A 22,881-nucleotide genomic window follows, 5' to 3' on the forward strand; every position below is an offset into this window, starting at 1 on the left:
TTATTGCCTTCCTTGATCCTTATCACCTACCTGAACAATTTTATTAGTAATAGACATATTTTGTTGTTAAAGATAAAATATGAAAAGTGAAATGATTACTAGATTCCCCGGCAACGGAACCAATTTGTTTAACTAAAAAATATTTTTTGTGGTCAAAATTAATATTAGAATAAATTGGGTTTCTAATAATCAAGTTTACTTCACTTTTTCAAATATAAAAGAGTAAAAAATAATTTGAATTTAAATATTCAGTAAACAAAGGAAAGTAAATCTTATTGATGATTGTTGCTTCCTCCCAAGAATTGTGAGTAAGAACCTTCAATCAAGCAGAGAAGTAAATGAAAAAGACTCATTGCATAATTTGTGATTTTTTTGATGAACGTACAAAGTAAGGTATGTGTCGCTTATATAAGAATACAATATGTAATTGCTTTTCCTTACTTAATTCATGTCCGTTACTAACATTAACTGCATTAATTGCTCGTTACTCAAATTACTCGCAATGGTTATGGTAATAATAAACAATCATGCATAATCATGGATTATGTTGATCCACTTTTCATACTCGCTACTGTTAATGAATCTTCCTCTTTTGTGGTCTTCATGCATCCCGTGCTTATTTATTCTTTCTTATTTGTCAAGTATGATATCTTCGTACACAATCTCGGTGGTGTTTTTCCCCACACCTCTCTATTCCTCTTTTATGACTCTTATTCGTATGCCGCTTGTCAACATACCATTGATCCACGTGTCATATTTATTTTTATACCAATACAAACCGTTTTCAAATGAACGATATAATGATGTAAATATTGCAAATGCGATCTGTAGCACGCACAATATATTATGTGTTCAAATTTCATGGAAATACCATTAAAGCACAATAATCATTAATCTTTTTATTAGGTGATTAATTATGAATTCCTTGATACTAAATTTCTTTTAAATCTTCTGATATACAGTATATAGAGCTCACGATAAGTTGTTGCGATATATGGTAAAATAAGGGATCCTAGTCAAAAGATTAACTTGGAAGTACCATTAAAACAACAAGATCTAGAATAAATATTTTTATTAGGTAATTTAATTATGAACCCTTGGGATATGGTATAGTTTGACCCTCAAATTAATGAAAAATAATCTGGTAAACAGATTTTCTCATCTTAAAAGAAAAAATAGAAAGTAAAATAAGGACACATTTACACAATACAGATTAGATTGTTAAGGTTCTAACTTTTTTCCTATAGAAGGAGAAGGACTCTTCTTCATTTAACTCATCTTAGCTAGGTATTTCCCTTAACAACAGGTCCATCCTTTAATTTCTATTATGCTACATTTTTTCCCCCAAAAAATTATTGTCCTAGCTAAAATGATGGTATCGAAAACAGAGAAAAATCAGGAAGAGGCATATTTCTTGTTTGTGCATGAATCTATCATCAGATGATCCTTTTCATCATTGAAATTGTTTTTAGCTCTTTCTTTTGGATGATGCATGGGGCGTGTTAGATTCACGCACAAACATGTAATGTGTCTTTTCAAATATGATGTGCCTAGATCAATTTATCTAGAGGAAGAGTCATAGGTGATTTCAAAATTCAAATTTAATGGATTCAATTTTATACTGGACTCATTGTATTGTTAAAACTTTGGATTAAAATCAAATATTTGTTGAGAATTTTATTGGTCAAATATGCACACACACTCCTACCCACACCTTATAGAAAGGATGAACCTGTAACCAAATATATCCATAAGATTTAGGGAAAATTGCTAATGTTATCGTTAAACAATTTGGAATTTTGTAACTTTATTCCATTTTGTTTTTGGTTGAAAATTACCTCGGTCGTTACTCAACTAGCTCACGTTTGCTCCTCCCCGCAAATGGAGGTCAATTAAAAACCTTTTTAAAACAAGAGAAACTTACTAATTTTGCCCCTAAATTATTCGAAATTGTAAGGCAACTTTGGGGAAGGCCTAACCACCACCAAATATGGATGGACTGGAAAAAGCTACTTTCCAGTTTTTAGTTCTTGCGGGGTGATGCGTAGTTTAGAATATTTGCTTTGGGGGAAGAGGATATGAATATGATAAGATAAAGGTTTTGTGAATAAATAGTTCAAATATATGTGGTTGAAGGTTTGTTTTTTTGGGGATTTTGTGGACTTTAATTTAATCTTAGTTTGTAGAACAATATTTTGACTACTCCGTGTCTTAATTTGAATTTACTATAACAACAATAAAGTTACTCGTACTACCTGTTGTACAGCGTTACGTTAATGAAATATATATATTTCTAAGGAAAAAAAATTATATATATTGTAGAACAATATTTTGACTACTCGGCGTCTTAATTTGAATATACCATGATAACAATAAAGTTACTCATACTACCTGTTGTACAATGTGTGTGTGTATATATATATATATATATATATATATATATATATATATATATATATATATAAAAGCTGAACTATACAGAATTTCTGATCAAATACATGAGCGTCGCAAAGATACAATTATCTCTTAAAGCTTATCTTTTGGATTAATGTAATCGTATGTATCTACTATAAGTCATACTTTTGGAAGACAATAAAGGAGGAAAACTAAGTCTTTCTTTTTACATGAGACCTTCTATTAACGTACATTAAAAATTCAGGAAATTGCCCATTACAATTGGCTAAGAGAGAATGAAACGATAAATATTTGATTTTTTTCTGTCATCAAAAGATGGTGCCTCCTTGAGCTTTTACATTTTTCTCTACGAAAAAAAAAAGAAGAGAAGTTTAGCCTTTACATAGAAGCCATGAGTTTTATTTTGATCTATGGGATTTTGAGATATTAACGCCTCATTTGTTTGCACTAACAAAGACGAATACTTCGTTCGTTATTGATCATGCATGTATAATATATTTGAAACTCTAGAACTTTTCAAGAATAGGACATAACATTCACTTGTTAGTCCAATGAATAAGGGTAGTGAATTAATTAAAGTGTTCCAACTTTGGAAGATAGGTCTTTTATTAATTAAACAAGAAAATTAAGAGGAAGGAAGATACCACGTATGGCTACTCACTTGTAGTTGGTTCAAGTTTTATGAAGCATCGCATAAAAGTGATTCCCATTCAGACCCAAGTTGTTCTGTTTTTAACTTTTTTCTCATCTTTCTGGAAATTAAAAGGAAATTGATTGATTGGAATATAATGACTGATAACAAAATTGGTACAATAAAATGGTTAATGCGGTATACTACAATTTACTCTTTAATTAAAACTCATGACCCTTTTCGTACCAGCAACGCAAACTATTTTTTGTTTATATATGCAACGGGATCTATAGTCTGTAAAATTGCTTGCCAATGTGCAGAAGCATCCCCTTATCATTTAATTTGTAATTTGAAGAATTTGTCAATAGCATGCAATTCAAGTAGAGAAATCAGAGATTGAAAGATCGAGAGAAAATTTTAGAGAGAAGAAAAATGCTATATTCTTCTATTAAGCGTAATGAAGGAGAAGACACTACAATGTATTTAACTAACTAATCTAATCACCTATCACATGCCAGGCCAACTGTACATTACTAATTGTACTTAAGTTAACTAAACTATCTAACTATGATTAAATATATCCTTTACACCCCACCCCCACCCCCGGCAAGCTAGGACTGGGAAATATATTCAGAAGTCCTAGCTTGGACATCAAGTATGTGTGTTGAGGTCGACCAAGTCCTTTAGTAAGTGTTGGCTTCTTGTTCTGTTGTAGCACAATAGAGAGTGGAGATGAGGCCCTGTTGAATCTTCTCACGGATAAAATGACAATCAATGTCAATGTGTTTTGTGCGTTCATGGAAAATAGGATTGACAGCAAGAGCAAGAGCTCACTTGCTATCACAGTAGATAGGCATAGGGGAATGATGCTGGACTCCTAGCTCCTTGAGTAGACCAAGAACGCATACAACCTCTGCAACAGTGGAAGCTAGACTACGATACTCAGCTTCAGCTGAGCTTCTAGAGATAGTAGATTATTTCTTAGACTTCCATGATATCAAAGAAGTACCAAGCTTAACGAAATAACATGTAACTGATTTGCGTATATTGGGACATGCAACCCAATTTGCATCACAAAATGCTGAGAGTGACTCAGAACAATGAGCAGTTAAGAAAACCCCCAAGCCTGGACTATTTTTTATATACCTGACCACCTTGAGTGCAGCTACCATGTGAGAGACTTTAGGGCTATGCATGAATTGACTCAGACTCTGCATAGCAAATAAAATGTCTGGTCTTGTAATGGTCAGATAAAGAATCTTTCCCAAGAGCCTTTGATATGGGCCAGGATCTGTCAACAATATGTTATCAGATGAACCTGTATGAGTATCAAATTTAGTAGTTGTAAGCTTCACATTGGGTTCTATAGGGCAAGTTACAGGCTTGGAACCTGAGAGCTCCAACTAAGCTATGAACTCTAGAGCATATTTGCGTTGGTGCATTAATATACCATCACTATTTCATGCAAATTCTATGCCTAGGAAGTATTTAAGCTCTCATAGGTCCTTGATCTTGAATGAGGCTTGTAATCATCCTTGGTCTGTTGAATCAATACAGGACTGTCACCAGTGATAAGAAGATCATCAACATAGACCAAGACTACCACCATATGATCTACTGCTCTCTTGATGAACAAGGAATAATCCAAATGACTCTGCTGAAAATCAGCATCTACCAAAGTTGATGTTAACTTGAGATTCCATTATCTAGATGCCTGCTTAAGTCCATAGAGGGACTGTTTGGACTTAAGTTGTTTACAAACTGTAAATTTGTTATTTGATCCATTGAAACCTTGATGTATTGTCATGTATACCTCCTCGGTTAGATCACCTTGCAAGAAGACATTATAAACATCCATTTGGTGGATGGACCAATGTCTTGAGGCTTCAATAGACAACACACTTCTAACAGTAACCATTTTCACCATTGGTAAAAAAAATTCTTGATAGTCTAATCCTTCCCTTTGGTTATACCCTTTAGATACCAAACGAGCTTTGAACCATTATGCTTCTCCCGATGACTTATATTTGATCTTATAAACCCATTTGCATCTTATTGCCTTCTAACCTTGTGGCAACGATACCAATTTCCAAGTCTTGTTATCCTCCAGTGCTTTGATTTATGTCTACATTGCCTCTACCCATCGTTTGTCTTTGACTGCCTCTGAATATATTGTAGGTTCCACCTCAACAGAAAAACTAGCTAAGTAGCTTTGGTACTTTGGAGAGATTACTTCATATCCAGTTACCTCTAAAATAGGATACTTGCAGCAACTTGCAAAACTTACCCTGTCATTTCTAACATAAACCTTAAGCCATATTGGAGGCTTAGACACTCTAGTTGATGTCCTTGGTTCTTCAACATGAGGAGTAGTAGAAGACTCAGCAGGAATATCAACATTGTTATGTTCAGCAGAAGATGGGATATCCTGCTCTGCTAAGGGAATAGGAATTACAGTAGGTGAGCATAGCACACCAATTGCATCAAGATGATTGTCTGCAACAGAATTATTCACTCTATTGGGTTCCTCAGTAAAATCTTTCTTGGCACTGGATTTATATCCAGGAATTATAGCTCTGATGAGTCTTCAGTTGTATGAAAAAGAAACATGTCCTCATAGAAGACTACATCTCTACTTATGAAAAATACTCTATTTTTAAAGTCCAAAAGTCTGTAACCTTTCTGATATGTAGCATATCCCAGAAGGACAAACCTCACAGCTTGAGGTGCAAATTTATCATGACTTGTCAAGTTAGTAGCAAAACACAGGCTTCCAATTACTTTTAAATGTGTCCGTAAAGGTGGATTACCAAGGAGAAATTCATAGGGTGATTTGTGTCCCAAAACAGAAGAAGGAATTATGTTAATAATGTATACAGCATCATTGCAGTGCCCCCAATATCTAACATGTAAATGGCCTTGAAATTTGATTGCCCGAGCAGTTTCAAGAATATGCCTATGCCTCCTTTCCACAACTTCATTCTGTTTGGGAGTTTATGGACATGAACTTTGATGGACAATCCCATGCATCTGACCTAAGTCTTTGCAGGCATTGTTAAAAAACTCACTCCCATTGTCTAATCTAAACATTTTAATTTTCTTGCCAAACTGTGTGTTGATCATAGTAATGAAGTTTTTGAGTAAGAAAATAATATCAGTTTTACGTCTCATAAGAACTACCCAAGTCCATCGGGTAAAGTCATCAACCAAGGTAAGAAAGTATCTCATTCCATTGTGAGTATCAACTTTGTAAGGTCCCCACATATCCATATGAATCAAATCAAAATTATGTAAACTTTTGCTAGTGCTAGTTGGGAAAGGCACTCTAATTTGTCGAGCTAGGGGACAAACTTCATATTTTGACAAAGAATTATTATCTAATCTACCACTACAGTATTCCAGACTAGAAATCCTTTTGAGGACTTAAACTGGAACATGTCCTGTTCTCTTATGCCACATCTCCATGCTTCCTTTACTAGTTACTGCAAAAGCTTTATTTATTGTCTTCCCTAATGTTGTTGATAGTATGTATAAACCTTCCTCCTTTTTACCCATCTCCTTCACCCTCCCAGATAAGAGGTCCTGAAACATACAACATTGAGGAAAGAAAGTAACGCTACATTTGAGATCCTCTGTCACTTTAGAAACTGACATGAGATTGAATTTAAAAGCTAGTACACATAGCACATCTTTCAGTACATCACTTCTAGTAAGCTGACACTCTACCATATGTGAAATTGGAGTTGAATCTCCTGTTAGTAGTTGTACTTGCCCTGAATTTTCTACTGAAGTTTCATTTTTCAGTAAACTTTTGTCACCAGTCATATGGTTAGTAGCACCAGTATCTACTATCTACTTGCAAAGTTATAGGTTTTCACATAATGCTACATTACCACAGAAACATTTACCTGCCATATTGGCACTTGCTCCTGTAGTAGATCCTTTATTCAACAATTGCAGCAGTTGAGTGCACTGTTCCCTGGTGAATAATTGATGTCATAACCCAAAATCCCCCCGAAGGAGTCGTGATGACACCTACTCCCTAAAATTAGGTAAGCCTAACATTAACAGAAATAACGATAATATTCTCTAACTTCGAATTAGATAACACTGAACAATTTATAATTCCCAAAATCGGTAGTACAAGTCATAAGCCTTTCTAGGAGTAGTTATACAAAATGAATACATCACTGTCCCAGAATAAAAGAAAACAATGGAAATAAGTACAATAGGAGGTGACTCCGAGGCCTGCGAACTCAGTAGCAGGTCTACCTTGAGTCTCCACAGCAACGATCCACACAACCACTAACGATCAAATACCTGGATCTGTACAAAAATATACAGAAGTGTAGTATGAGCACACCACAGCAGTGCCTAGTGAGTATCAAGACTAACCTCGGTGGAGTAGTGACGAGGAACAGTCAAGACACCTACTGGTCTAATAAATTGAACAGGATATGATAATAAACTAATAAGATAAAGATAACAAAGTAATGCTAATAGTAGGGAGGAATCAAATTAAAACAATATGGACGATAAGGGGAAAACACGGATGATATCAAAGATAACCAGGTAATTACACACCAACACAGTTGGGATACAGACCAGTAAAATGTGATCAAATAAGGTAAAGCAATATTAACTCAACCAAACGCATCGTTTCTAATACACAAAATTCCAACCATCCCGATACTCGTAACCTCATCTCAAAATCACAACTTCCAAACCTTTAACATGCATGGCACCTCGTGCCCACATATTTCCATCTCACTTTGAATAATAAAATTCACGTTCTACTTAGTACATAATATCCGTGACAAACGCAAATTAAGATGTTCAGAAAATTCCATTTATATAACATAAAGAAAATTACAGTTTCTAAACCAAATAGGAAATTAGCGAGAAAAGATGAAGTTATTTTTAGAAATCATTTGAGTGAAGAAAATAACCCCTTCAAATAAAAATACAACATCAAATAAGCTATCTCTGTTAATATGGGATTTATTAAATTAAGACTTAATAGAAATTTCTTTTAAGAAAAATACAGCCTCAGAAGGGTTAAGGAAATCTAGTTGAGAAACCATTTCTTGTTTAAAAGTCATACAAGGTAACATGATATTGATTCCTTTATTTTAAATCACTATAGTAATAACAACTCAGCAAGGCAGGAGGATATGACACCACGTAGTAAATTTACTTTGAACATTAATTCACCAGAATAATAGTATTAGGGAAAGAACTCAGGAAATGACAGCAAGTCAATAAGTCAATATCAATAACTCGATCTTCAAAACTCAGTGAAACCAGAAATACAAATTATCAAGTCTTGCACGAATGAACTAAAGTCAATACAGTAAAACAAGTGATACCAAAAATACAAGATATGTATATTCACCCTTATTACTCCATGTCAATCCACCCTTATTCCTCCTGTTACGGCGTGTAACCCGATCCCATCGTACATTATCAATATCATAAAATAAACATAATATGTTACAATGCGCAACCCGATCACACCATATCATATCAATTTACCCTTATTCCTCTTCATTATATCACCCTTATTCCTCCTGTTGCGGGGCACAATCTGATCCCACCGTACAATATCAATTCACCCTTATTTCTCCTCAATATATCACCCTTATTCCTCTTGTTGTAGCGTGCAACCCGATCCCACCATACAATATCAATTTACCCTTATTCCTCCTCAATATATCACCTTTATTCCTCCTGTTACAGCGTGCAACCCGATCCAACCATACAATATCAATTCACCCTTATTCCTCCTCAATATATCACCCTTATTCCTCCTGTTGCGGCATGCAACCCGATACCACCGTATATAATTTAAATCAACAACAACAAAGCAACAACTCAATTTTTTTTGTAATAATTTCGACCACTAAGAGTATGAGTACACGGCAACAAGAGAATCACGTAAAATCAAGGAGTACAACAACCTTTACAAAAATAACAAGACAAATAAGGCATATGATAACTACACAGGCGACCACAACCATTTGGACAGGTAGCATATATGCACCAAGTCATAGAGAAACTTACAATTAAGAAGTAACAAAACAATAAGGAGGGCAATCACTTCAATTAAGGCAAATAAGGATCAAACAACAAGTAAGAGGTAAAGAAGTTCTAACAACATCGTATAGAGCATGCAAAGGTTCTAGCAAATAGGAAACCCAATCATATCAGATAGTGAACATAAGGACCTAAGAACCCTAAAAGGCAAGTATTCCACAAATAAGACCGGGCATGCACTTGTCAGCTTGCGTACGCAGACTACAATTAACATAGAAGACTCAATTCCTAAAGGAAAGTCCCCCACGCAAGGTTAGGCAAGATACTTACCTCAACGAAGAGAAACCGATACTCAATAATGAACTTCTCGGGTGAAAAGACCTCTGGACGGCTCAAATCCAACCAAAATAACTTCAAAGCACAAATAACACACATAAACAATTATTCCGGATTATAAAGCCTCAATTTTTATCAAATTCTAAAAATCGGCCCAAAAGTCAACTCCTGGGCCCACCCCTCGGAACCTGACAAATTTTACAAAAATCGAATACCCATTCCGATACGAGTTCAACCATATAAAATTTATCAAATTTCGATGCCATTTCATCCCTCAAATCATGATTTTACATTTTGAAAGTATTCTTCAAAATCCTTATTTTCCCTCAACCCAATACACAAATTAAATGATAAAAATAAAGACAAAATAATGGAATAAAATCAATTCTAGGTGAAGAACACTTACCCAATCGTTTTCCTTGAAAACCCACAAAGAATCGCCCAAAACCGAGCTCTAGAACTCCAAAAATGGTAAAAATGGCAAACCCTCGGAATAGAGTACTATTTATTCTGCCCAGGTCATAAAGCATCGCGAACGTGAAAGGATGCACGCGTTCGCGAAGAAGAAAAATGAAGGCTGCCAGGATGACCCTACGTAAACGGGAGCAAAGGGCCCCGAACGCGAAGAATAAGAAGCAGGAACCTATGCGAATACGGGAAGAAGGATGCGAACGCGAAGAGTAAATGACCACTAGTGCCAAGCTCCCATTTTCTACTACACGAACGCGATGGGACGGACGCGAATGCGAAGAAGGGACAGGGCAGAACTTTGCGAACCTGAGAGGATGAATGTGAACACGAAGAGGAAATGTTCCACCCTATAAATTAACACTACGCGAACGCGAGAGCTAGGACGCGAACGCGAAAAAGGATACTAGATAGCAGAAACAACAGTTCAAAAATAGAAAGAAATGACCCGTAGCCTACCCGGAACACACTTGAGGCCCTCGGGACCCCGTCTAAACACACGAACAAGTTCTATAACCTAACACGGACTCGCTCGGGATCTCAAATCACATCCAGCAATGCTGAAATGACGAATCACACCATGAATCAAACTTATGAACTTTTCAATCTTCTGACTTCCAAAACTCGTCCGAAACCTATCAAACCAACCTGGAATGACACCAAATTTTGCATATAAGTCCCAAATGACATAACGGAGTTGTTCCAGCTCTCAAATTTGAATTCTGACCCCGATATCACAAAAGTCCACTATTGATCAAACCTTTCAACCTTACAAAACTTCAACTTTTCCAATTTTCGCCAAATCGCTTTAATTTACCCCACGGACATCTAAATCCAAATTCGGACGTATGCCTAAGTCCAAAATCACTACCCGAGCCTATTGGAACCATTGAAACTCCAATCCGAGTTCAAATACTCAAAAGTCAAATCTTGGTCAATTCTTTCAACTTCAAGCTTCTCAAATGAAAGTCACTTCTAAAGATTCTTTCCGAACTTTTCAAAAACCCGAACCGATGTTGCACGCAAGTCATAATACACTGTGTGAAGCTACTGGTGACCTCAAAACTGACGAACCGAATGAAATTGCTCAAAATGACCAGTCGGGTCGTTACATCCTCCACTTAAACATACATTCGTCCTCGAACGTGCCCGGAGTCGTTCCAAAGTCATCAAACCACTACATGAGCTCGCTATACATACACCCGGGGGTGATTCCCCATCACCCAAACTTATGTAGGACTGACAACGCAATTTAACTGAAGATCTCACTTTATCCTTAGTCCATAACCTTAGGACAGAACCCAAATCTCAACATCTGAAATTCATCATCGGACTCGAATCTTGCATCACCTTACTGTATAAACCTGAACAAGCCGAATCGAGCCATAATTCCAACCCAGGGTACAATCACGCGATGTTCCACACAACTCAAATGCTCGTAGCAATAACTTCTGACCACCATAGCTGCCCAATAACATTTTGGACATCGGCAATATACTTCACATTGAATATAACCTTGTTCCGGACCTCCACAATGCTGCCCATGATAAAGAAACATGCGGGGACTCATAACCGCCCATGAAGTCAACAAGTCAAGAAGCTCTCTCGTCCGTCAAGGGCCATTGCCCAAATCTTAGAAAAAACGACCTCATATTTCCAAACAATCCTCACCTCCAATACATTAGTGCTAACCTCAAGTCTAAGAATCTCATCTCAGCCAATACAAGCAGCCCAACTAACAACTTATCATGGAATTACACAGATTCTCACACCACACAGCTCGTACACCAACCCAACAATAACTCATATTGTGCAGTACAAATAGAAAAAAAGCAAGGTATAAGGATTATCTAACAAGTACAACATGTGTAACAACAAAAGTACAGTTTTCATTAAATTATCTCATATAGGGGAAACAAAACACCAAAAAAACACAAGGAAAGGGCATCCCACATAACATCCACTGCGGCGTGCAGCCCGCTCCCAAATACTCATCAAGCTAAAGTGCTCGGGTTCACTGATCACATGAATACTGATATTAAGCACAGCAGAGTGCACAAGTATAACTGTAGGAAAATGAATAGAAATAATAAAACATGGAAGAAAGCAAGCACAACTAAGGTGCAATGAGAAAATCAACATCACGAGGGCTATGTCGCCCACATCGCCATAAGGCCTAAACAGAATTACAACATGCGTGCAAATAATCCTAGCACGAACCACATAGCCCAGAAGCTCATAAACTACCGCATTTCTTCTGAAGCACCCCGTAATGCCGCAACCACGATGCTCGCGCTGAATAGACCTTTTGTGAATCTGAAGTTGTTCCTCCGACTCCCCTTGATATTGAAATGTAGATCCATTAATGACACAGAAACACCGTAAGCTCCAACATCATTTCATGCAAGATCCCAGGCCTTAGTCATATACAAATTTTGGGAACCTTCCAATACCACTTATATCCATACCTCAGGCCAAAACTGATATAAATCTGACTCTGCAATCTAAATGCCGCTAGTGGACTCCCCCACTTGGCGCAAAGCCATAGAAAATAACATCTGATGATCCGCAAAACTAACTTTCACCGCTCGCACGACACCAATCACAAAGTACTCCAGTACCACAAACTATCCTCAATCATCATCCACCTCGTGATCCCACCACAATCTTGACGACTAGTCAATAAATTAAACCTTCCTAAGCTCGTACCCATCCACCAGATACCGAAACCCGCTGCACCTCCATGTGAACAACTAAATAGTCTCTCAATACCTCTGTATCTTCAGTCTGGACGATATGTTGAGACAATGTTTGAGCATCCTTGGCTCCCTCGTAGCTCGTCTGTAGCATCACGAACCACTGGCGCATAGCGAACACTAAGAGCACAATATCATACACGAGTGGATGTAAAGGAATATAAGATATATGCTTCGAGCTGAATCAATATCGCACGATAAGGAATGAAAGGGGTGTAATTTCCTAATAGTTTCCGTAGCCTCACGAAGATAAGTACAGACGTCTCCGTACCGATACGCAAGACTCTACTAAACCTGTTTATGACTCGTAGCACCTATAAACCTAGAGCTCTGATACCAACTTGTCACGACCCAAAATCCCTCCGAAGGAGTCGTGATGGCACCTAGTCCCTAAAACTAGGTAAGCCTAACATTAACAAAAATAACGATAATATTCTCTAACTTCAAATTTGATAACACTGAACAATATATAATTTCCAAAACCGGTAGTACAAGTCATAAGCCTTTCTAGGAGTAGTTATATAAAATGAATACATCACTGTTCCAGAACAAAAGGAAATAATGGAAATAAGTACCCTCTGAATAGAGTACTATTTATTCTGCTCAGGTCATAAAGCATCACGAATGCGAAAGAATGCACGCATTCGCGAAGAAGAAAAATGAAGGCTGCCAGGATGACCGTACATGAACGCGAGCAAAGGGCCACTCGCGTGAAGTATAAGAAGAAGGAACCTATGCGAACGCGGGAAGAAGGACGCGAACGCGACGAGTAAATGACCACCATTGCCCAACTCCCATTTTCTACTACGGGAACGCGATGGGACAGACGCGAACACGAAGAAGGGAAATGGCAGAACTTCGCGAACGCGAGAGGATGAATGCGAACGCAAAGAGGAAATGTTCCTCCCTATAAATTAACACTACGCGAACACGAAGATAGATACCAGATAGCAGAAACAGCAGTTCAAAAATAGAAGGAAATAACCCGTAGCCCACCCGGAACATACCCGAGGACCCCCCGAACCCATCTAAACACACGAACAAGTTCTATAACCTAACACGGACATGCTCAGGCTCTCAAATAACATCCAACAATGTCGAAACGATGAATCATACCATGAATCAAACTTATGAACTTTCCAATCTTCTAACTTCCAAAACTCGTGCCGAAACCTATCAAACCAACTCGAAATGACGCCAAATTTTGCAGACAAGTTCCAAATGATATAACGGAGTTTTTCCAACTCTCGAATTTGCATTTTGATCCTGATATCACAAAAGGCCACTATTGGTCAAACCTTTCAACCTTCCAAAACTTTAACTTTTTCAATTTTTGCCAAATCACTTCAAATTACCCCACGGACCTTCAAATCCAAATCTGGATGTACACCTAAGTCCAAAATCACCACCCGAGCCTATCGGAATTATGAAAACTCCAATACAAGATCAAATACTCAAAAGTCAAATCTTGGTCAATTCTTTCAACTTCAAGCTTCTCAAATGAAAGTCACTTCTAAAAATTCTTTCCGAACTTTTCAAAAACCCGAACCGATGATGCACACAAGTCATAATACACTGTGTGAAGCTACTTGTGACCTTAAACTGCCAAACCGGATGCAATTGCTCAAAACGATTAATCGGGTCATTACAATTGAACAGGTTCAACATTCATGTTTGGTTGATATCCAGCTGCAGTAGATGGAACTATCATTCCTTGCTATCCAATTGTATCAATCATAACTGCATTTGCTTTCTTGTTCTGCTTGAAATCAGATGGATATCCAACAATCTTATAACAATTCTCCTTTAAATGCCTTGTCTTGTTACAAAATTCACATTTCATTAGTTTGTAACATTCATTCATAGTATGACCTTTCAAATGGCAATAATCACGTTCTAAACTATAATTTCTCTTTGGTCTAGATATAGAATAGGAAGTAAACAAGGCAGTAGGATCATTATGCCCAGCTTGCCCATAGGTACCACCAGTAATCAATTTTCTGCTTTCATCCTGAACCACCATAGTATAAGCCTTATCTATAGATGGTAAAGTTGACATCAATAGAATTTGGCTCCTTGCTTGTTCAAAATTGTCATTCAATCCCATAAAAAATTGCAACAATCGCTGATACTCCAATTGATCAACATACTCAGTGGCTGATGGAGGAGGTGGCAGTATTGAGTCATATTCTTCCCACAGATCTTTTAATTTGGTAAAATAAGTTGACACTGATGAAATCCCCTATGTCAAAGTGAATATTTCTTTGTGCAAGTAGTATAACCTTGATGCGTTTACTTTGTCAAATTGCTCCTTGAACGCAGCCCATACCTTCTGTGCATTTGAAGAAAACAATACTCCTGTTACTAAATCTCTACTCACATTGCTCATAAGTCATGAAGTCACAATGGCATTACACCGATCCCACTGACTTCCCAAACTCGGACCAAAGTCTTCCTTCGATGTCAATCCATCAACTAAACACAGCTTGTTCTTACCTAGCAGTGCAACCTTCATCGCACGGCTCCAAAGAGAGTAGTTTTCCATACCTGTCAAGATGAGTCCCACCGACATGGATCCTGGACCATCAGATGGATGTAGGTAAAGAGGATGATTGTGATCTAAGATAATTGAGTTAGGTACTGCTCCGGTGCTCGCATCAGCTCCAATATTCTCGTTGACAGTAGAATTTTCAGGAATCGCCATTGACAATTGCAGAATTAGGTTTCAAAGTTCCTAAAAATTGAGTAGATTCTCTCGAACTTCTTTCAATTTCACGAATAAATTTCTTAGAATCATTCGATTAGCAGCTCTGATACCATGAAGAATTTGTCAATAGCATGCAATTCAAGTAGAGAAATCAGACATTGAAAGATCGAGAGAAAATTTTAGAGAGAAGAAAAATGCTTCGTTCTTCTATTAAGCGTAATGAAGGAGAAGACACTACAATGTATTTAACTAATTAATCTAACCACCTATCACATGTCTGATGTACATCACTAACTGTAGTTAAGTTAGCTAAACTAACTAACTATGATTAACTATACCTTTACATAATTTTGTCTTAAGTTTTGACAAGTAATTTCTAAAGTTTGGTTTCTCAAATATTCACATATTAGAATACTATCTCTTTGAGGGCATTCTTAATTATTTTCATATATAAGCTACAAGAATTTCTTCAAGCCCAGAACCAGAATTTCTGGCAAACAAAATTTCCAATACGGAAAATTTCCAAAAACTACTCTCAAGGAAATGAAATTCTTTTCTCCTAGCCGATTCAAGTTACATAGCTTATGAAATTTTTTCAATAATCTATTTGTCTTTCCAATGTATCCCAAAAATAAAAAAAAATCTTCAAACTTAATTAACCAAAACCCTCAAATTCCAACTTATAATACCACTTTTAGGAACAATGTAAAAAAATAAAATATATTAACCAGCTTGTGCATAGCTGGAAATATTTTGATTTTTCTAGAAGAGTAAATCATTACACAGATGATGTTGTTATTTTTCTCGGGGGGGGGGGGGAGGGAGGGGGGTTAGTCTTATCTCATAAGATGTGTGGTTAATCAACTCGCAGGGGGGGGGGGGGGGTGGTTACCATTAATTATAGTAATCTTCTTATATTATTGTATGTGAGAAGAAGTCTCAAGATTACCTGGTCACATATGTATACAATTTTGTTTAATTTTTAATTTCTACACTTTGAAGATATTTAACTATTCAATGACATGTTTGTGCTGGAATTAAAACACATGTTGACAATATTTTGTTTTTGCGGGAATTTGTGAAAGACATACTTTATACCAATTGAAATTGTCAACTGCTTATAAAAGGAACAACAATTAGAGAAAATGGCTAGATTTACTCGTAAATGAATCAAAATATTTTTAATTATATCCTCGTTATCTTTTAATTTGGGTTTAATTTGTTCATACTTCATACTTTGTTGTTTGTTAATTGTCTCGTATAATTTATCTTTTGCTAAAGTCTAGATTTACCGCTTATGTTTGACTAAGGTTTAAAATTATACTTCACTATACTTTCTTTAGTTCAAATAGAATTTCAATTAAAAACATAAAAAATATAAATAACTTCAAGTGTATGAAGTATATCTGAACCCTTTTTCCTAGTGGTCAAAATATACTTATATGCAATGTTAAGAATTTGAATCTCAACAATGTCATACCCGTTGTTACCTAAATAGAAACTCTTGTCAAATTTTTCTTGTACCATACATCTATGGGGTATCCAAGTGGTAAAATTCATAATGTCTAGAAAATAAAAGTGGTACCTAGTCAAAAGATTAATATGGAAACAGCATTAAAACAACAGGAATAAAGCTTCTCACTTGATTAATTATTATTAAGTATACATTGATACTAAATTGAGTTTAGATCTATCATATCAACAACTTACCATAAATTAGTGTGACATGGTAACTTAATTAAATTAAAGACCCTCAGATTTTTAATAAACTTATCCTCTATATTTACGGAAAACAGGTAACAGTTATCCGGTGAGAAAAGAGTAGTTGTTTGTGGTGAGGCGCTCAGATTTACCTATAAAAGGAACAGAAGAGAACTCTTCGTCCCCTTAACTCATCTTTATTAGGGATTTACCCTCTGAATCTGAAAGAGGCATATTTCACGTTTGTGCGTGAATCTGACAACCCTTTTTTCATCATTAAATCTATTTTTATCTCATGGGTTGTGTTTGTTAGATTCACGCACAAACTCGCAATATGTCTTTTCCAACTTTACGATTGCAGGTGTGGTTTGACTTGTTTTCCCATCTGGGTTATTGCATATATTTTGCCTGATTTGATTGATTCTTTCCAGTTTGTAGGGAGAAAGCCTGTTTGCAGAAATGCACAGGGGAATGCTATGTACTATTGACCCGAAGCATGTAGGGGTAAGTCTTTTTTATATAATGAATGCTTCAAATCTGCAGATGCTTTTTTAGATTAGAATCCATGATATTTTCATTTGTTTGTTTGTTTGCTTGCTTTATTTTGTAGCTTCTAAGTAGTAGTGAATGAGTATGTGCTTATTGATTTTTCTTTTGTATTTTCTTGTGGATCTAAGTAGAACGGAATGGATGCAAAAGATTCATATACTTGACTCAACTAATTTTGATTGATTGTTTTCACTTGCTTCACTTCATTGTCCACCAAGGTAATTCCATTAAACAATACTCAATAGAGAAGAATTTGGCAGATAAACTGAAGATGGTCACAATTATTATACATTAATATATGAGATTCAGTGATTTCCAACTGAAATAAGAAGAAACTGGCGAATATAGTTTCTTACAAATCCCGACTTAAAAAGGAATACTGACTTTTCACTTCTCCCCTTCGGCACAAAGAGTTCAAAATTGCCTAAACAGGTTTAGAAAATCATAGAACAGTTACAATAACAACTTTTTTATTAGTTACAAAAAGTCCATTCATTAATGGTTTAGTTCATCTTTAGATTAGTGAGTGAAGTGCTGTTTGGGAATAGTTAATGGTTCATGCTTTTCCCTATTAAGATTTCCTTCCCTCTTATCTACTTGGGGCTTAACTAACTGACTGCTCTATAATTATGGAAAATTTGATGTTAATGATTTGAAGATAGCTCAAAGTGAAACGCTCATAACTCGCAATGAGAATATATTGCTAAAAAGATTCACAGTCAAGTAAAACAATCACGTTAAACATGTCATGGGGTGGCTGTGGCACTTACAACTTCAAATTCACGATTTCTTAATTTTTTTCTTCAGCTTAAATGAAATAATAGCATATTGAGCATTGACACATTCAGCTTACTTAAGCAACTTGGACATACTTCTATAGAGAAAATGGGTGATTTTGGTGTTAGCAATTTTGTAGAGTAAAATCCAACAAAGAAGTTATGAGCTAAACCTCAGATTCTCAGTCTATGTTTCACTAACTTCTGTCTCTTCTTTTTGTAATTATACATCTTATCACTGCCTAAATTGTGAACAATACAGTACGGATAGTTGTTTCCATAACTGCATCTGGTTTTAATATGCAGCATGGCCGGTATCTTCCTATCTCATATCACAGCATTAGCTCTTAGGTATACTCAGTCTTATGAATTGATTCTAGAATTACTTTACAGCTCATTACGCTTCAGAAGCAATTGAATCATAGAATAACTCTTATGTGAGCCTTTAACAAGTGCATATTCCCTCTGAGTGTGCAAGTCCTGGTTTGGTGCGTATGGTTCAACATGCGTACGTTAAGACAAATGGAAGATCCATATAATTGCTGTAGGTCTGATTCTCTAGGCAGGTATAATTAAAGAGTTTTCATAAGCAGGAAGGCGTTTTATATGCTTGAATTTTTGGTATCTAGCTGTTTTTGAGACATGAGCTTAAACAGTGACTTGGATTTTGAATCAGTTTCTGCTGTTCTTGGGTACATCTCATTACTATTAGAGTTAAATGGATGAACTTCTCTGAGGTTCTGCCGGATCTTCTTTTTGTTCTGTTTTTGCACAATAAAGTAACAACAGGATGCATGGGTTACCTGAAGTGTGGGTTTGTTTGTTTTGTAAGCTACAGAAAGGAAACAGCGTAAAGCATTATGTAAAAAGATGAATGCTAGTCATTTAAGCTATCATACTTTGATAATAAGCAGTGAACAGAGAGGGAGAAAAAGAAGTAATTCACTATTGAGCTGTGAAATGGAAATATTAAGTGGGATATGTTATAATGATGTCAAAGTTGGAGGCTAACAGATTCCTTTTTCATGTCAAACATATTTCAGTTTTATTTTTGGAGTACTTGGTGCTTTTTTTGTGTTTCTTTTGTCAGTTCCGGAAATATTCTACTCAGGTTTCATTTGCAAAACTTGGCAAGTTAGTAGGGTTCTTTGATTTGCTCTGTGACTCTAGCTCATGGTCTGAAATGAAAGGTAAGGGGAAAAACTGAAAGAAAAGAGGGCAACTCTTTAGATAGTTTGAAGCTGAGATTGTGTGCTTGAGTCATCGAAGGAAAAATATTAATCATTCTACTTAACTCCTTTATCTCCGTTGGCACTATATGTTTAGCATGTCATTGATCCTTTGTTCCTAATGGACACTAATTGATCACAATAAGAGGAGATGAAGGCACTGTTATGATAATGAATTTCCATCTGCTGTATGAAATTGTGTTAAAGGGAGAGTTGATCAGTTACAGTCAGAAATATGTGCAGCAGGGGAATATGCTTACTGCTCCGCACTCGGGAGCTCAACAATAAATGGTTGGGAAGAAATTGATGATTCAATAAGGTAAATTCACTAGCATTGAAAAATAAAAGAATGATCAAGTTAAATTCTGCTCATCTGCATAAATTAACTACTACTACTATCTTTTTCTCGGGCATTCTTCAGCTTAGGAAGTCATTCAGTATGGTTGCAACATTCTTAACAAACCCTTTCTTGTTGGTCTTTTCCTCTTCAGGCAGGTGCACTCCTTGAAGTACTCCCGGAAGATGATGCTTGCAATAGGTTCCATTCTGTTCAAATGCCCTGTAGAGTTCAAGGAAAAGTTTAAGCATGACGTCACTACCATCCATTTGCTTCCTGTAGTTCAACAGAATGTAGTGAGCCCTTGTCCTAAAGTATCCCTCTACAAAATCTTGGAAGTTCAAAGGGGATTCCCTCAGCATATAAAGCATGCCCTTGCTTGTCAAGGTTAAGGCTTTCTTGTATTTAAGCCATTCTAAGTTGTTGGATTCACGCAAACCTTCTCCACCACCAGGATTTAAGAGGTTGGCACTCAAGACTGAAGTTTGAATAGCTGTGAGCACTTGCAATATGTCAGACTTGTGTGGATTCCACTTGTCTTGTACACCGCAGTACCAGTTAGTCACCGAGATCCCATATTCCAACAGGCTAAGGGAAACCTTGCCCTTCGGATCCAAGTATGGATTCAAGTCAAGGTCATAAGAATGGTAGTGAATCCTTGGAGGACAATTCGGATAATTTCTTGGAAAAAGTATGTCGAAGAAGAAGAGGCCATGGGCATAAGGCGTATCGAGTGGACCAACTATGACTGCTCTCATAAGATCAATCCTCTTCTCATAAGACCTAACAAGAATGGAACTTGGAAGTTTGTTCTCCAACGAAAGCCATTCGTTTTCGATCCTTTGGTGAAAGGCACTTCCCGATACCAAGTTTTTGAAATTTCTGTCGTACGTTAAAAAGTGGTGATCATATGGAGGATGAGGAAGTAAATCAAATTTCTTGATCTGCTTAAACCTCTGCTCAACGTCATCTAAAATCTCTTCTATTTCCCCATAAGACTTGTTTGCCTCGTCCATCTCTTTTTGTTTCTAGTGGTGCTTATTTTGGGACGCCGTTGGAAGCAACTATTTTCTGGTATATGTTCTCAGGAAGACCAAGAAAAGATCCTATTTAATTTGTTCAGTGCAAACTCCCGAATACATTACTGTGTTAGAATTCTTTTTCTACTATGATTCTAACAATTGTAATGTGCCCTTCTAACCCTGCACCAAGATTTTTGAGTTATAGTAGGAGTGAGTATTTAATGACTTGGGACTCTATTTTAGGAAATTTTCTCTTACCATAACAGAGTAAATTTTCTTATACACATTGGTAAAGAATACGAGAGCAAATAAGCCTCAACTAAGGTATGGCATTCTACGTACTCTTTTTATATATCATCTAACCATGGTCTAATTAATAGTAGTATTTATTTTCACCTCATTTATTACTTAATCATAATAAAGTATATTGCATGTGTAGCCTTGCATGGCCTATCCTCATTCCTCGTACTTTTCTCTTCTGACTAAAATTATCTCGTTTTGTTAGGATTATGTAAATTTTATGATATATGTTTTTTATCTCAAAATTGTAAGTAAATATTTCTATCCCACGTTGAAATCTGTAATGGTTTAGTATATCAGTGTATATAATCATCACGATGAAAGCAAGCATTTTTCACAAACAAAACCTTTCAACTTCTCATCTGTGATACACAATAACATAACCAGTTCCTCCTTGCGGGAGCTTTGTTCCTTCTCTTTATTTCAAAGCACAGATTTAGTTACTAACCCCATTCGTTCTTGTTATTACCTATTTAAAGGTTAAAGTAGAGTTAATAGGTTTATACTTAAAAAATGTCGTAAGTATTCTGAGTAAAGCTATATTATCGAAAGAACTCATCTTTTATAATTCCCTCGTTTGAATTTCTGATAGACGATAGGCCTGGGTGAGAAAATAGAATTTGATCCGTGTTGCATCTATGTGAGAATTTTCATAAAGCACTACAATTTAGAGCATAGTAACTACAGTTTGCCTAATTACCATTAGTAGCTACAGTACTATTCAATTGTTACCAACTTGTATCACTTGTATTCAGACGCGCAACGAATAGCATGTGTCAACTGTATTCGCACGCATAACAAATACGACCTGTACCAATTGTATTCGTTTGCGCGATGAACACAACCAAGGCGAAATATGGGGCGTATACAAAGAATACATCATATATCGACTGTATACATCCGTGTATACAAGAGATATAACATGTATAGATTGTATTCGTTCACGCAATAAATACATCGGTGTATTGAATCATCTATATGTTTTCAATGAATTTCAACCATAACCATTGAAATGTCCCTTTTCGCCTAGATTTTTGGAATCATATATATATATATGTATATATATACATAATATTATAAAAGTGGGAAGCCCATAATCTAAAGTCTAATTACATAAATGCCCTTCTAATAAATTAAATATCTTACTTGCAAAAATTGAAGAAAAAAGCCAACGGTTCATGCCATATGAACAGTCACGCCTATTAGTGGAAATAACCTACAAACAAACTTCTGTTTGCCACCATATATATTTTGACTATCCGTTTGATATTACATTTAACCAAGACCACTTTGAGGAAAAAATGTATTGAAGTGATTCCAATAACAAAGGCCACCCCAAAATGTGGCGTGACATAACAGAAAGGTAAAGATGGGTGTTATTTTGTTGGCAGAGTCATAGAGCACGTCTCCAGTTATTAAAAGAAAAGGTTCATTTGGCAACATTGCGATCCATATTATAGATAGTTATTTTAGCCTTTGTATGACGGTGCCGGGCTATAGGAGATGAACCAGCCACTTGGCTTGGACGAGAAATAGGAAATTGCACGAGCACATATGAATTGCTAAGGTTTTTTTATTTTTTTACTTATTATCTTATGATTTATTCTTGAGAAATATA

General features: G+C 36.2%; 2 protein-coding genes and 1 long non-coding RNA gene across 4 annotated transcripts; 1 reads left to right on the top strand and 2 right to left on the bottom strand.

Moving 5' to 3' along the window:
• Positions 1-5,171: 5,171 nt before the first annotated feature.
• LOC138878058 (uncharacterized) lies at positions 5,172-6,120 on the bottom strand. Its single transcript, XM_070157715.1, has 3 exons — positions 6,115-6,120; positions 5,760-6,028; positions 5,172-5,631 (listed from the first exon to the last, which is right to left on the bottom strand). The coding sequence occupies exons 1-3, from the start codon at positions 6,118-6,120 to the stop codon at positions 5,172-5,174; spliced, it is 735 nt and encodes a 244-aa protein (XP_070013816.1).
• Positions 6,121-14,359: 8,239 nt separating this feature from the next.
• Positions 14,360-15,031, bottom strand: LOC138878059 (uncharacterized). The gene is made up of 2 exons (XM_070157716.1): positions 14,972-15,031; positions 14,360-14,884 (listed from the first exon to the last, which is right to left on the bottom strand). Exons 1-2 carry the CDS (start codon positions 15,029-15,031, stop codon positions 14,360-14,362), a joined length of 585 nt encoding a protein of 194 aa, XP_070013817.1.
• A 2,110-nt stretch (positions 15,032-17,141) lies between these two features.
• Positions 17,142-21,190, top strand: LOC138877066 (uncharacterized). Of its 2 annotated transcripts, none has more exons than XR_011402381.1 (4): positions 17,142-17,411; positions 17,482-17,554; positions 19,812-19,923; positions 20,096-21,190. It is a non-coding gene; the product is annotated as an uncharacterized lncRNA (long non-coding RNA). The 2 variants fall into 2 exon arrangements; XR_011402380.1 differs by having other exon boundaries at positions 17,149-17,411; positions 17,489-17,554.
• Positions 21,191-22,881: the final 1,691 nt, after the last annotated feature.

Source organism: Nicotiana sylvestris, chromosome 9 (genome assembly GCF_000393655.2).
Source record: "Nicotiana sylvestris chromosome 9, ASM39365v2, whole genome shotgun sequence".
Lineage (NCBI taxonomy): Eukaryota > Viridiplantae > Streptophyta > Magnoliopsida > Solanales > Solanaceae > Nicotiana > Nicotiana sylvestris.

What these genes read in the sequence shown, in the direction of transcription:
- LOC138878058 (XM_070157715.1), bottom strand. An exon ending in TTTGCACCTCAAGCTGTGAG is followed by an intron (nt 5,632 to 5,759) that starts GTTTGTCCTTCT and finishes ATACAACTGAAG; the next exon opens with ACTCATCAGAGCTATAATTC.
- LOC138878059 (XM_070157716.1), bottom strand. Translation starts at nt 15,031, where the DNA reads ATGAGCAATGTGAGTAGAGATTTAGTAACAGGAGTATTGTTTTCTTCA. An exon ending in TTTCTTCAAATGCACAGAAG is followed by an intron (nt 14,885 to 14,971) that starts GTATGGGCTGCG and finishes ACTTTGACATAG; the next exon opens with GGGATTTCATCAGTGTCAAC.